Source organism: Pteropus alecto, unplaced genomic scaffold, assembly GCF_000325575.1.
Source record: "Pteropus alecto unplaced genomic scaffold, ASM32557v1 scaffold95, whole genome shotgun sequence".
Taxonomy (NCBI): domain Eukaryota; kingdom Metazoa; phylum Chordata; class Mammalia; order Chiroptera; family Pteropodidae; genus Pteropus; species Pteropus alecto.
In genome coordinates this window covers 15,942,685-15,959,301 of record NW_006441071.1, presented here as the reverse complement: position 1 = coordinate 15,959,301, position 16,617 = coordinate 15,942,685, and the positions used below count along the sequence as shown (strand labels likewise).

At 40.2% G+C, this 16,617-nt stretch overlaps 1 protein-coding gene across 1 annotated transcript in view; it reads left to right on the top strand.

Annotated features, from left to right (window-relative positions):
- DOCK8 (dedicator of cytokinesis 8) overlaps positions 1 to 16,617 on the top strand; it is a 201,736-nt gene that overhangs the window by 122,662 nt on the left and 62,457 nt on the right. The window contains 7 exon segments of the mRNA XM_025051397.1: positions 337 to 432; positions 1,125 to 1,359; positions 3,022 to 3,186; positions 4,293 to 4,462; positions 7,365 to 7,454; positions 10,513 to 10,608; positions 15,060 to 15,209. Of these exon segments, the coding sequence (XP_024907165.1) occupies positions 337 to 432; positions 1,125 to 1,359; positions 3,022 to 3,186; positions 4,293 to 4,462; positions 7,365 to 7,454; positions 10,513 to 10,608; positions 15,060 to 15,209 (1,002 nt within the window).

Genomic DNA, 16,617 nt, shown 5'->3' with positions numbered 1-16,617 from the left:
GAAATCACTGACATGGAACTTTCTTTCATTTCCTAGATAAGGATTATCAATGCTGGATGGGAGCTTAAAGACAGATTACTCAGTTCAAACCCCTCCTTTCAGCATGAGAAAGTGAAGGCCCAGAAAGTTTAACTGACTTGTCAAAGTAAAAATGACTAGTTCAGTGTAGAACTGAACTCGAACCCAGGGCTCCTAACTCCAAGGCCAGTTATATTAGTTTTCCGGGGAGTTTTATTCTGTATAACTCTCACAGTTACAGTCAAGTTGCTTCACTCTGTTCATTAGTAATCAGAGAAGGGGATTGAATTGCTTATCTTCTTTTTTTGTTTAACACAGAAAGTCCCTTTACAGAATCCTCCCATTAAGTGGGCTGAAGGACACAAGGGAGTATTTAATATTGAGGTGCAAGCCGTTTCTTCTGTTCACACCCAGGTAAGGAACATCAAGGTCTACTTCACATCAGAGCCGGAAGGCTGATAACGAAGATGGGGGTACAGCAGAAAACCCTCTAAGGACAATTCAATAAAAGATCAATAAACTCTTTGTGCATGAGTAAACAAAAATGAACTTTAATTCTTTATGGGGACTTATAAGCATATTCAGGTTTTATTTGTTATTTAAATGGAAAAACCTTATAAAAAGGTTTAACACCTAAATGAAGGAACCTAGTACCTGCGTTGTGGGCTGAGGAATTGTGTGGGGAAACGTCATCTGAAGTCTCGATCTCATTTCCCTCTGTAGTTCTACCATTTGGCCAGGCTTTTTTATCCACTTTTTCTTGCCACCTTTTTCTTGCCATTGTTTGAGTTTTGCATCTGCGTAGAACCCTTTTTTGGATATGTATGCTCACCCGGTATGCTTGCCTCTGCTTACAGAATATGTCAGAGTACAGATTATTTTCTTCTCCAGTTAAAAATTCTTGGGAGATTCTATTTTGTGCATACCACTCTACAAAGCAATTCATAATGTTGGTGTGAAATATCCATCCATGTCTTAGAACTTTGGTCTGAAACATTGAATAAGAGGTTCTGTCCATAAGAAGCTATTTGATTGTGTTTGTGAATCCCCCAGTGAACATTGATGAGATAAGACCCATGAGGCCTGTTTTCTGTCTGCCTTCCCAGGACAACCACCTGGAGAAGTTCTTCACCCTCTGCCACTCCCTGGAGAGCCAGGTGACCTTCCCCATCCGAGTGCTGGATCAGAAGATCAGTGAGACTGCGCTAGAACATGAGCTGAAGCTCAGCATCATCTGCCTCAACTCTTCCCGCTTGGAGCCTCTCGTGCTCTTCCTGCACCTGGTGCTTGACAAGCTCTTCCAACTGTCGGTGCAGCCCATGGTCATCGCCGGCCAGACAGGTAGGGGCCTATGGGGCTGGGAGGGGCCAGGAGGAGGCGGGCAGGGCCTCGTGTTAGGAAACATGATTTTCTAGAAATCTCAGGAGCAGGGTCAATGTAATCTTCCTTTCTATTGACGATATGAGTCCAAAGGAGGCCAACCCCAGTGCTATTTTTCTCAGACTCCCTGGATGTTAAAAATTAAATTAGGATGCATAAAATTATAGTTTTAAAAATAAATGTTTCAAATAATTAGAGGCAGTCTTTCGATTTTATTCCTGATAATTGATAGATTTCTTTTACTTATAAGATATTTTTGTTTCCTCGGCCAACAAGGAAATATAATGTTTTAAGGACTAAGACAACTCATCTTAAATAAAAGGAAAGGAATTCTCTAAGTTGAAATGCAACGTGATCACTTTTTTACATTGAAATATAATGCATATATCATGAAATTTACTAAAATGTACAATTCATTGTTTTTTAATGTATTGACAAGATTGTGTAACTATCACTATGATCTAATTCCAGAACATTCTCATTAGCCCCAAATTAAACCCCATACTTAGTAGTTACTCCCCACTCGCCCCTTCTCTCAGCCTCTGGCAACCAGTCATCTATTTTCTGTCTTACAGTATATTTAAATGCTTGCTTTTTAACAAATTAATACTAAATACAACGTGTAAAACTTCAGTTGGAAACAATGTCATGTAAGACATGGGTCCCTTGGTTTTCCTGATTCCTGCAGGGGCATACTGGCTGCTGTGGGGCATTTTTGTCTGACACTGTTTTCAGCTGGGTTTATATTACCACCAGAAACAGCCAAAGAACCTTGTGATTTGGTGTCACGTAAGCCCTATACTGAGTGGTGTCAGAGGCTTTGTGGAAGAGATGGGATTGTGCCAACCATGGGAGTGTTAGTGTGTTTTCATGAGCAGCAGCGAGGAGGGCATTCTAGGCGAGGACAACAGCATGAGCGAAATTGCAGAGATGAGAAGACATGTGATAAGGACAATACGATCAGTGCCTCATTTTAAGGGAAGTTGAATTTGAGAAGACAAGGGTCCAGTGGTGGCTAAATAGGGTGGAGCCAAACTGTGGAGGGCTGAAGCTCCAGAACAAGAGCACACATGTGGTAAATCTAACCCTTTGTAAAGGTGCACTGTAGGGAATGATATTAATACACATACATTTTTAGATTAATCTTTACACCAAGAATCTGTGTTGTGCAACAGAGCATCTCAAATCATAGTGCATATGAGAATCACTTGGGCATCTTGTTAAAATGCAGATTCTTACTCAGTGGGTCTGGGGAGAGGCCTGAGATTCTGCTTTTCTACCACGCTCCCATGTGATGGTGACAATGCCAGGGCAGACTTCACTGAGTAGCGCCAATTCACATCATGATTTAGAGAGGAGAGGATGTCTCATGTCTTTGTTGTGAAAAACCACAGTTCCGGTAAGAGAAGGAAGATGAGGGAGGAAATGTGAAGTCATTGCCAGGAAGCAGAGCCGGCATTCTGGAGCTTCCTAAAACACTCACTCCGCCCTAGGCCATCGTCTTAACCAGCCTAGTTCGTTTAGTTGGTGGTCAGGTCTCCTGTCACTGCCCCAGAGAATGTTCTACCTCAGGTCCATTAAGAACCGACTGTGAAGCTGTCCATTTTTATCTTGGATCCTCAGCCAACTTCTCCCAGTTTGCCTTCGAGTCTGTGGTGGCCATCGCCAACAGTCTACACAATAGCAAGGACCTGGGCAAGGACCAGCACGGGAGGAACTGCTTGCTGGCCTCCTACGTGCACTACGTCTTCCGCCTGCCAGAGCTGCAAAGAGACTTCCCTAAGTCAGGTAGCGTTGCCTCGAGCGTGGGTGTCTGGTGGACAGGGCGTTCTCAACCCCACCCCTCGGCCACGTAATTCAAAATAAAATAAAAAGCCCGAAAGTTAAATTTTATTTTCAGAATGACACAAAACTGACATGAATATTAAAATTAAAAGTTTATTTCTGGATTTTTCTCTCTTGCTTTCTTCCTGCCTCCTTCTTTTCATACTCTAAGCAGTCACTTTTTCTGCCTGTTTAATAATACTCACTGGTCTTTACTCAATTTGTAATTTCTGATTCAATTAGGATCTCTTTTTGGAAAATATGGAGAAATGACAACAGATGCCTGGAATTCTAGGATAATTATGATAAAGAAAATAATATGTATTCTATAGAAGCGATAAGCAGTAATTCCTAAATTTTTCATTATGAAAATCCCTTTTCTAATTTCCCTCGAACTAAACTTTTGAATAATAACAATTCATTTCTCTGGTCTTAATTATTTACATAGATAATAATCAAACAGAACTTCTGGTCAGCATGATAAAAAAAAAGGTAGCATCAACAAGTTCACAAAGTTCCAGGCTCTAACGAAGGAACTTGACATTTTTTTTAGTCCATGCAACCTCATTTCAAGTAAACCTGCAATTTTGATTTTTTAAAAAATATTGGTAATATATCATAGACACATAATCACTTTGGAAGACATGTAAATACTTAAAAGTGAAAAACCTCAATAATGTAGTATATACTTATCCTTGTAAGATGATTCCTTTGACTCTGAAATCTCAGAAACCCTTACTGTATCACTTATAAAGTAGTCAGCATTTAAATATTAATAAATTAAAAAGTCTATATTTCCAGCTTGTCTTGAGAAACTCTGGCAGAGGCACATGTTTCCAGAGTACCACTTTCCTCACCACTCCCTACTGCCTTACCCCCTATCTACCTATCCCCAAAACATTGCCTCCCTGGCCTCCCCTTGGCATTTGATAAGAAGACCCCAATTCCAAGACCTAATCTAGTTGGTTTTCATTCCACTATCGACCCTGTCCCTCTTCAGTTTCTTCTCAAGAGCAGTAAGTGACTCTGACCCTCTTTCTGTTGACATGTCTGTACCTGGTGGGGTGCAGGTGGCCCCACTGCCCTCCCTGACCCTCGCTACCACACATATGGACGCACATCTGCTGCCGTCGTGAGTTCAAAGCTGCTGCAGGCCCGAGTAATGAGCAGCAGCAACCCAGACCTTGCGGGAACACATTCTGCAGCCGACGAGGAAGTTAAGAACATCATGTCTTCCAAGGTAGGGAAGATGCCAAACCCTGGAAAGCGAGGTGGGCTTTTTTATTCTTAGCTAACACTTGGAGAAACAACACAAAATCGAGCACTATTGCTGTCCACTGTGTTGGTCAAATGCTTTAATGCTCAGCATTAGAGTTATTAACGTTCATTTTTTTTTAAGCGATTGAGGACATTCTGAAAGATGCAGAGGTAAGAATAGCATTTGGAGATCTGCTCAGAGTTAGTTACTGTGGTAGGAAGTATTTAGGGCATAGCTGGTTGAGAGTCAAGGAATATCACGACAGAGAGTCAAGGAATATCACAAATTTTATGTTCAAGGAGAAAAATTTAGCTTCAACTTGTTTTGATGCCTAGAAAGGTGGGGTTTTTTTGTTTTGTTTTGTTTTGTTTTTCATATCTGTCTTTTGCATTCATTAACATCCATAATCCCAAAGAACAAAGCCAAATTGTGTAAGTAAATAAAAACTGAGATCCTGAAAGGATTGGTAACTTGCCCTATATATTTTTTTCTGCCACAAATTCTTTGCTTTCTCTTGATAAACTTTTTATTTTATAACATTTTTAGATTTATAGAATTATTACAAATATAGTACAAAAAGTTTTTATATGCCACATACCCAGTTTCCCTGTCACTAACATTTTACATTATAATGGTACATTTGTCACAGTTAATGAACCAATATTGATGTTATTATTATTATTATTAACTAAAGTTCATATTTATTTATATTTTCTCAGTTTTTGTCCTAATGTCCTTTTTCTATTCCAGGATTGCTTACAGGTGACCACATTATATTTTATAATCATGTCACCTTAGGCTCCTCTTGGCTGTGACAGTTTCTTAGACTTTTCTTGTTGTCTATGACCTTGATAGTGTTGAGGAGTACTGGTCAGGTATTTTGTAGAATGTCTCTCGTTTGAAATTTTTTTTTTCTCAGTTTTTGTCCTAATGTCCTTTTTCTATTCCAGGATTGCTTACAGGTGACCACATTATATTTTATAATCATGTCACCTTAGGCTCCTCTTGGCTGTGACAGTTTCTTAGACTTTCCTTGTTGTCTATGACCTTGATAGTGTTGAGGAGTACTGGTCAGGCATTTTGTAGAATGTCTCTCGTTTGAAATTTTTAAAAAATCATGATGTAATTCATATACCATAAAATACATCTTCTTTAAAGTGTACAATTCAGTCTTGTTGTTGCTGTTTTTCTTACAAAGCTACCATGAATTCTTAGTCTGAATTTTCTTTCCAGTTCTCTGTGACCTCAAAGTGGCTAAACTTTGAGTAATATCATTTCTCCTGATTAAAGTAAATCAAACTCTCTAGATTTTGATACAGTTTCTCATTCAAAATCTACCCACTTGAGACAGTCTGTTGTAAGAGAGGGAATATGGACACCAGGGTTAGGTTGACTCTGACACAGCCAGTCATGTGGTCATGGACAAGTCAGTTTCTGCCCTGGGCCTTATCGTTCTTATCTCTGCAGAGGTTCTGAACCCTGGCTGAACTTATGAATCATTTATGCATCTTTGAAAAGTACTGGATCTGCTCCTATTAATTCTGGTGATCTAGAGGTTGCACCATAGGAAACTGTTGATAGTCTGTCCTTTTGGATTCACAAAATAAACCCAGGGAGGTGCTGAAGCTAGCTCGTACCAGTTTCTAAGAACTGATTGTTAAATTCATAGAACTTGTTGAACCAGTTGATAAATACAGCCATTATTTAAAAATAAATTATGCAAACTAACAACTAAGTTATATTAAAAACAAAGGTAACCTAAATGCAATGTGATAACCTGGATTGTACCTTGGCACAAAAATAGGACATTAGTGGAAAAGCCAGTGAAATCCAAATAAAGTTGTGATTCAGCTAATAGTAATGTGCCAGTGTTAATTTCTTAGTTTTGACAAACATACCATAGTTATGTAAGATATTAACATTATGGGGGTAACGGGGTGAAGGCTATATAAGAACTCTCTGTGCCACCTTTGCAACTTGTCCTTAAACCTAAAATTATTCCACTCTAAAAAGGCAGTGTTCAAACCTTATCTTTTCCTAATTATTCTACTATATTTTACTATTATCCATGTTCTTGAGATTATTTTTGACTTTTGTGTCTGTTTGGTGGAAATACTATAGAATGGCTTACTACTGCACATCTCTTCTCAACATTATATTCAGTGATGTCATGTTAACTTGAAATCAGCCATGACGGAAGCAGTTACAGCATAGAAAGTAGCAAACGCTACAAGTCAGCCCCTTCCTCCAAGAGCTCGTTGTGAAATATTTGCCAACACACTGTGGTTCAACCTCATAGCGAAGGTTCCTTTAAGGAATATCAACTTCTGATTGCCCAAGTTAAAAGTAGTCTGCAGTTATTATTATTGATTATAATGGTTTTCTTGAATAAAAGTGAAATTATTAAATTCCTATGAGGACTGGGTCAAGAATTTTGTAATTGTTTTGTAACGAAGGGAGAAAATTTGGTCCAAAGTGGTTTTTGACCATTTCTTAGTGTTTAGGAGGCTAGGTACAGTACCCTAATAACCCACAGAGAGGCACTGTTCCCACACATTTTTTTCTGCTCTCCCAATAAAGTCACAGACGCAGAATGTTGAAGGGACTATTGAGCATCCCCCTCGTACTTAACTAGGTTTTAACTCTAGGTTACTACACAGCAAACTGTTGACAGTGGTTATCTCAGGAGCAAGTAAAGTTAGGTGTGACTTCATGTTTTTTGCTTTATTTCATGTTTATTTATGACAAGTGTTTTACCATTGTAATCAGAGAAAAGCAGGAAACATTAAAAATGAATTTTGAGGTTATGATTTCCAGGCCACTGTCTCACCTTTCCAGTCAACCACTGTCGGTTGACTGTTGAGTCATGGTTTTCGTATTTCAGATGGCTGATCGCAACCGGATGTCTTACTATGGCTCTGGCAATAATGATGTTCCAAGTGCAACCGGAGCCCCAAGGCCAGCCAGCAAAAAGGTACTGAGAGGGCAGCGTGAGGATAATTTTCCCATGTCTTGTTCCCGCCCTTCCTATACACACTTTGGGGCCCTTACCCCCATTTTTTTGACTATGTAATTACCTGTTAACTCAGTGGTTCTCCAGCTTACCCTGCATTAGAAGCAGCTGGGTCGCTTGTTAAAACTGATTGCTAGACACTATTCCCAGAGTTCCTGATTCAATAGATCTGAAGTGGGGCCCAAGAATTTGCATTTCCAACAAGCTCCCAGCTGATGCTCGTCCAGGGACCACACTTGGAGAACCACTGCATTAGCTTTTTTTTTTAATAGAATGTACTGGGGACAAGTCATCCTCAAAAAAAGTGAATGGCAATAATTAGGTATCATTTATTCCAATACTACATATATCAAAGGAAGATGAAATGCTTCCTCATAATTCTTTCTAACCAGCCTCATCTATTAGTACAGAGACTACGAGGGATCAAACTGCTCACCAGCATTCCTTATGTTAACGCAATTCTCCAACCATAGTCACAGCCTGTGTGGTCTAAGGAGTGGGGGCGGGAAAGCTGTCTTTCTCAAGTTTTCTCCTCCGCTAAGCACAGAAGAGTCTCGCCATGATAGCCACTACTTAAGTTAAGGTCTTGAATGTCTTTCAAGACCCCGATTAAAATGGATGCCATTTGCAGCTGCTGACATCACAGGGGAATGCGTATTAAATAGGCAAGGAGGGAATAAACCTCAGGGTAGCTCACTTTGGGGCAGGTGAGGGAAGGATTCAGCATGGGGAGGCCCTGCCAGGGCTGGTACTGCAGGCTGCAGTAATCGGGCACCATAAATCTGAGGAGGTATCAGGAAGTAACTGTAAAATAAGTGAAAGGAGATATGGCTAAGTGAATAAAATTTTCACTTACTCTAAAACTTAGCTTCAGGCTTTGCAGCGACTGGTTGCCAGTGTCATTTTCTTTCTTAAAATCATGATTTGCCTACAACCTGACTACCTTTAGGCAGTGCCCAATTTCTTCCAGGCACAGTCATATTTGGCTTTGCAATTGCTTGGTTTTAACACGGTTTTTGGTCATTTCAATGACCAAAAGAGAATCATTTCATTTCAGAGGGAAGTTTAGTCAGTGTGTTTCCTTACCAGCTGAGCAAAGAGGGTTTAATAATGTTGTCCAGTAAGCAGCATAAATTACTTTAAGAAGCAGTTTATCCTTCTCTAATCTCTTCTTGCCATAAGACTCTGGCAGCCAAACTGACCTATTTTCCAGAGGTTACTTTCAAAGCTGGTGTTTCCTACAGTGGGAAGATCTGTGTGTAGCTAGGTTATATCATATACACACTTTGACCACCTGTTAGATTTTAACACTCAGCCTCATGCCTCTTTCAGATGGGAGAACTTCACTTAAGACTCCTAACAGCAAACAAATGTGTTGACGTGTATTAAAATTATAAAGGTTTCACTCATCTGGCAGAATGAAGTGGAACCTAGTGACAAGTTTCAGCATTCTCCAACTCTAGTAACTGATTGGGGATATAAATAGTTAGAATCTCCAGATATCTGCACCTAGATTTTTCATCTGTCTCTTTTAGTTTAGCTGAGTAACTCAAATTTTAATGCACATAGGAATTAATAAATTGGGTTGTATGTATACTGTACCTTGTGGGTAATTTAAAGGTTGGTCAAGGGCAATCTTTGCTATAATCAATTTTTTCTTTAAGTATTAAATTTAAAACTTACCTGCCATGTAAGACAGTACCCTGGGGTATAATATTAGGGTATTGAAATAGTCTTAGCTTTCTTACCTACAGAAAAATGAAAAACTAGTTCATTTGTCTTTATTTTAAGTTGTGTGGTCATTAGATGCTCAGCTGGTAAGGAAACACACTGACTAAACTTCCCTCATTAGGTTGTTTGGTCATTAGATAATATCCATAGAAAATACCCAGACATCATTTTTGTCACTAGTTAGGGTGACCAACCATCCCTGTTTGCACAGGACTGAGGAGACCCTGGAATGCAGGACTTTCTGTTTTAAGGCCAAGACAGCCTCAGGCAAACTGAGAGGAGTTGGTTACTCTACCTTTAGTCTTGAACTTCTTCTCCATCACAACTGCTGTCAAGAACATTAAAAGTACCCAGATAAAGTAGGGAATTGGCAAGGTATAAAACGTATAAAAATTACTATCTGCTACATTGCTGTCGAGCAGTCAGATGACTTGAAGAAAAGTATAGACATAAAGTGGAGTTAATGAACCTTCAAGCTTCTTACCCTTAGGATGTAGGAATTTAGAAGTTGCAGATTCAGGCTGCTGCCACTAGGCCTTTTAATAAAGAGGATCTACTCATAAGCCCAACCCATTATGTTTCCCACAAAGCCATAGTGGGATTATAAAAACAGGTATTGGCCAATCTGGAAGGAAGTTTAGATACCATCTAAACTTGTGTTTCTCTAATTGAGGTCCCCAGCCCAGCAGCACCTACATCACCTACATCGCCTGAGAACTTAGAAATGCAAATTCTTAGGTCCTGCCCGACTTACTGAATCAGAATCCTCAACTCTAGGTGTGAGCCCAACAGTCTGTGTCTTAACAAGCCCTCCAGGGGATTCTGATGCGCATTCAAATTAAAGAACTACTGCTACCAATCAACAGATTTTATAGATGAGAAAACTGAGGGCAAAGGGAGGAAAGACTTGCACATGGTTACACAGAGGGTGTGCTACAGGATCTCAGAGGGGAAACCAGACAGGCCCAGTTCCAACTGCTGCTCCGGAATGCCAATTCACCCCCATGCTGAGGCGATTCCTTCAAACATAGCCCTCTTGTGTGATACCACCACCAACCTTCTCCTACCTATCTAAACTGTCCTGCAGTCTCAGGTTGTTTCAGCACTGACTTTGCCATCGCCTGTGGTCTAGCACATCTAGGACACATGCATCAGTAAATGACAAGCTATTACAATTGGTAAAAAAAGAAAGAAAGAAGGAAAAGAGGTGTTGGTAAAAACAAAAAAGCGTTGTCCTCACAGATTGTCATTACGTGAATGTAATGTTTTTTTTGTGTTTGTCGTCTAGCATTTTCACGAGGAGCTTGCCCTGCAGATGGTGGTCAGCACTGGAATGGTGAGAGAAACAGTCTTCAAGTACGCCTGGTTCTTCTTTGAGCTCCTGGTGAGATTCTTGCATGTTTATACCTATGCTCAATGGAACTTGAAATGCACATTGCAGAAAGGCAGTGAAGTGTCCCACATTAGGAACCGACATTTTATCCACTGAGTCGCTCTAGCTGAACACCAAGGATCATTCCTTAAAATATAATTCTCCCTCACTGTTCTACCTTCTTCCACCAAAACTTGATTCCACCCTAAAAAATCTACCTCCAACCTCATTTCACCATCTTCACCACCCGCCACCTGATCAAGACACCATCATCTCTCAGGTGCCTCTTGCAATAACTTCCTCTTTCGCCTGCCTGTTTTCATTTTTGCCCTAGCCCACCCATTCAGCACACCGCTCCCAATACTAAGCAGACAATGTCACTGTCCTCTATAAGCCCTTCAGTGATTTTCAGACTACTGGAAAGAAAACGCACATTTTTGTCATAACTTACAAAGCCCTCGTGTAATTCTGTTTGCTTCCATCTGTAGATAATGCGTAATCTTAAACTGAGTTCATCTGTCATATTGCAAAATTTTAAAAAGGCAAGAAGCAAAAAACTAGAATTTTATAGTCCCAAAGGAAAGCAGTATCTCAGTTTAAAGATGTATTGTGTCATTTACTCACACACGTGCATACATATGTACATACGCACTTCACCTAATCAGTCTTAGATATTGTTTAATCATTATATAAGCACTACAGTTGTTAGACTGAGGAACCAACCCCCTAGGATGGTGTTTCTCAAACTCCACTACATGAGGATTCTGGTAGCAGCTCTAGAGGCTCTTTAATATGTCCTTGAAACATCAGTGAAGTCTGTGAGAGAACTACACTGAGAAGTTATCCCCATTGCACACAGTACCCTGAGGCTACGTAGGGGTTTGTCCTGCCCTTTCAGCCAGTGAGGGGCAGAGCTTCAATTCTGCAATGCTGTAGTCCAGGTTCTATTCCTCTGCCGTTTTGCCTCTCCATGGAAGCTCAAAGTTATGAAACATTTCCTTCACCTAACATATTTTCCACATGCAAAACCTTTATATTCAGAAGTCAGCTTTAGTGCAGTGCTGCGCTTATTATTCCATTTCCAATCAGAATGAACTCAGCATTGCTAGGCCTGAGTGGCTCCACAGGGCATCTAAGAGCTCTCTTTTGAAGGCACATTCACATTCTCTGCAGGTGTAACAATGGCTCAGTCCTTCATATAATTCCAGTAACTACTGGCATCCCTGAAAAAAGGAAAAATAATAACATCTAAGATGTACTGTATATCTTATTATGTTTGTGCCAGGCACCATTTTAAGCATTACTTTATTTAATCTTCAAACAACCTTGAGGCAGGAGTTTTTTGTCATCCCCAGTTTATAGATGGGTTTGGGGGAAGGATGGTGACCATAAGGAGGAGTCTCCAGATTCACCACAAGCTTCGTCATTACTGCTTTGCTGCCCCTAACTGCAGGAAGCTAAGAACCATGGAAAAAGTGAAAATTGCTTTCGATCTTGCACATTTATTTACTAGGACCCGGTGGGCCCAGGAGAGAAAGCAAAAGCTGGGTGTCCTCCTTTACCCGAGGAGTCCCTTATGGTAAACAGATGCAGTAGTTGGAAAAAAGCTCTTGCTGATCTGAGCACATGGAAGGGATTGGTCAGCATGCAGATCAGCCAAGGCACTGGATACCCAGGGCTCTGCGTATTATAACCTAAGTCTGCCAGGGTCCTGGCAGGACAGGGCTGGCATTACTCAAAGGGGTTAACTGAAAAGCAGAGTGTACATAAGGTTACAAGAGCAGATAAGGGTTGGTGAGGTACCCAGGGAGCAGCAGATGCTGGAAGCCTTTATCTATCCTAGCTCTAAAGAAGCAAGGGTAGAGAGCAGTGTACCTGGGCCCTAGAGCAAACTGGGGCAGAGGAGAGGATCCCCATGACAGGACCTTGAGTCTCAGAGAAATGTCGCCCCTGCCAGAGCCATGCTGTAGCAAAAATAAGGGCAGTGGAGTAGATGAATACCAGGGCTTCTCTCTTCTCCCACCCACTGACCCCTGCCGGTGCCTCCCTTGGCCAGCTCCTGCCAGAAGCCCAAGGACGAGAAGTCCTGAGAGGTATAGTCCATGGAGATAAGCTTCTCAAGGCTCAGAGACAGACAGAAAGGGGCAAGAAATGGATCCAAGGGCTAGGGTGGAGGCAAATGGAAACCGTTAGCCTCAACCAGAACTTTGCAAGGAAACTGGTTTTAGACTCAGACAGGGTGCCCAGTTCTCCACACATGGTTTGTGCATTTGCTTAATGGACACCCAGGAAGTTATTTATAAACCAAAATGGGTTCCCCCCACCCTCACCCCCCAAAGAAGCTTGAAGAGAAAGACAGTCCTCTTGGGTTTAGCCAACAATCTGGGAAGTTTAACACTTCTCGGTTGTGTTAATGACCAAGCAGTAATGAACAATCACTTGGCATTAGAGCTGTTGAATATAGTCCTTGGGTGAATTTTACACTTGCTAATGAATAAATCCCTGTGCTTCTAGAAACTGCTGAGCCAGACTGTGGGGACCCAGAGGTAAATGAGTTACCTGATTTACTCAGGACGTGAAATTGTGCACCAAGGGGATCTTTAGAGGTGTCCCTGCTTTGAATGGGTCACAAAAGCCAACATGGGGATGGGGTGGGCAGGAGAATATCTTCCTGTCTTACCCCAAGCTACAAATAATGGTCCAAGTATCCACTAATATTTCTACTGGGTGCTCCACTCTGGAGATCCAAAGGACACAGTAGCTGGCAAGTTGCTGACAGTCTGGAAAGAGGCCATCAGTTGGAAGTACAATATTGTGAGAATTATTTATTTGGTTGTAAGGTGGCCAAACTCAGCACGTGAGAGCCGAATACAACAGTGCGTTCCAAAAGTATGGTGCCAGGGTAGGTTAGCCAGCAGAGAATCAGTATTAGGGTAGTCCCAAACAAAGAGGCCTTGTCTTCCCACATCCTCTGTTAGCACAGTGAGAGAGACACTTTTGTCAGACAAAAATGGGGTCCAGCTCCCACCCTTTGTTCAGGCCCTCTCGCCAAGCGCATGAGACTCTATGGGATACAGACACATCCGTGTGTCCTGAACCAAGAAGGACTCCACAGTGAAGAGAAACTATGGTTCTTACACTGGGCTTCAAGAGTTTAGATTCTTAGGTCTTTCTCAAGCTGGCTATGATATTATCTTGAAAAATGAAACACATAAAGCTTGTCTCTTTTTCTCTTCTTAATTTACCTTTTCTTCTTTTTTAAAAAAATCTCTGTTTGTGTCAGTGCTGATGAAAGTTGTCAGTCCTTCATTTTTAGAAACAGAAATCTGCCGCTATGCATAAAAGTTCTTCCATATAGCTCTTGGGAGTAGTGGTCATTTTTTCCCCATACAACCATCTTTGACCCCTCTTCGTCAAGCCTTGACTTAGGGGATTACTTTCTAACAAATGTGGGCAGTTTTACTTCCAGGGCCATTTCTTTCTGTGGCAACTCTCTGAATAGCTTGAACACGTTCATGAAAATGACCTCAGAGGGTAGGCATCTGACCATAAGAACTCCCAGTTTTTCCCATCAGACTGGTCCTAATAGCTCCAAACGTCTTCCAACCAGGACAAGACATAATCTCAAACTGTATCAAAGGGAGTCATTTGGACCCACGAATCTCCTGCCTCCAGAAAGAAGTCCAAAAAATAAACATAATCCTGATTGTAAATTGTGCTACGCATTGAGCTGGTGATATACTAGTCATAATACAATCACCAATTGATGCACAGGCTTTTATTTTAATGTATGTATTTTAAATATACAAACATATGTATTTTAAATATATGTAAAACAACTTAGTCTTATAGAACTCAAAACACAATTTTTCCTAGAGGCAATGCTCCAAATAGTGGTTAAGTTTCTAGTTAGCATACTATAGACTTGTTTCTGGAAAAACTGTGCTCCTGTTTCAACTTGAAATCAAAATAGGAGGAATATTTCTCCCCATTACTCCTTACTATAGTTTCAGAGACAGAAATGACTTCAGCTTACATGAAAAACAGTATCATAAACTGTTCCTTTTTCTGTAACATGTTGTGTTCTATGGCAGACTGATGGCTAAATGCCTCTGAGAGCCCAGCCTAGGTCTGCCTTCCCCGACATAAGCAGTTGGAAAAAAAGGGAGTCTTATGACATGGTAGCTAAAGAATTAAGCTCCCTGACTTTGTCAGCAGCAATAAGGAAGCCCCCTGACTTGGGGTCAAGAAGAGGACACCCTTCCCACCCCCTGCCACCATGGTAACCATTTGTGTGTCAGGAGCATTTTTGAGTCCAGAGCCTGCTTGGGCAACCACCAGTGCAGATAAAGTGTTAGAAAGTCTGTTGTTAATGAGCTTTTCTTTCAGCCTTTTCCTCTTTTCTACAGTGTACAAGCAGGTCACTAACTTCTATGTTGACATTTCCCCCATCTCCTCTGTAGGTGAAAAGCATGGCCCAGTATGTACACAACATGGACAAACGGGACAATTTTCGGAGGACTCGTTTTTCTGACCGTTTCAAAGATGACATAACAACTATTGTTAATGTGGTCACCTCGGAGATTGCAGCCCTTTTAGTAAAACCTCAGAAGGTAACTGAATCATTTTATTTTTTGCTTTCTAAATTTTTTACCTTGAGGATATGTTAATTTTATAATCAAAGAAAAATAAGCATCATCTTAAAAACAGTAATTTAAATATAACTACCTATACATGACAACTAAATGCTGTATCTTATATTGGAGGGGACTCTGGAGTGGGGCAAGGGGATTACTATAAAGAAATTGTAATAGTTTAAATTATTGGATCAATATAGAGATGAGAGAGAATATTCTTATTCTTAGGAAATACTCCCTGAAATATTATGGGGTAAATGAGCATGATATTTGCAACCTACTCTCAAATAGTTCAGAAAAAAAGTTATATATAGAGAGAGAATGTTAAAGCTAATATGGCAAGATGTAAAATATCGATGAATCTGGCTATAGGAGTTCTTTGTACTATTTTTGCACTTTTTCTATAAATTTAAATTTATTTCAAAATAGAAAGTTAAAAAAAACATATAAAATGAAATAAAGCAAAAATTTTAAAGGTTAACTATAAAATTTGAGGCAGCAGTGATCATTATTAATGCCTTTGTCAATATGTAGAATTCATATAGTACCAAGGGCTCGGGAGGAGATTTCCATTTGGTTATTTCTTGTGGCAAACTTTATGAGAGCAGCAATAGAGTCTGCATTTTGGCAGGCGTGAAAAATGAAGCATAACGAGGTAGATACATTTTCCAAAAGTCACATGGCTCTCAGCAAAACCAAGACTGAAGATTCCAAGCTCAGAATATTCAAACAGTTACATAAACTACCCAGGAGTGGCCCATGTAGTAGCGTGAGGATTCGATACTCAGTGATACTATGGAAACTTCTTAATCAGGTCTCCATTCATGCCAGTGGGTGGTCAGCTTGGTCTGAATATGCAAACTGCACATCATGACGAGAGGAAAAATATTTTCAAGTTATAGTTTTAACAGAGTCAGAAGAAATTGATTTATCATTCTGAGAATAAGAAACATGACAGTGAAAAAATGAATCCGTAATTGCTCTGAAATACTGTAAAATCCCTCATAAATATGAGCCTAAAACAAAACCCTGGCCTCAGTTCATGCACAAGAGTTCACTCTACCATGTCTGACTATGACCTCTCTTACTCTGAGGATGTTAATTAGAGAAAAAAAATCCTTAGATAAAAATGGATTATTTTATCCTGATTTGATCTTCTGCAACAATCCTTACAAATTAAGAATCTGTCTCATTGAAGATAGTAAATATATTTCAAATTAGTTTTGCCAAAACAGTAATTATCAGATTTAAATAAATTATGGTAGAACTATATGAAGAAATATGAAAACTACAATGTAAGAAAATGTTGATAGTATAATGTTAAATGAAAAAATCCAGGACCCAACTTTGTATATAGAGAATGAGCTCAACTACATACATATAA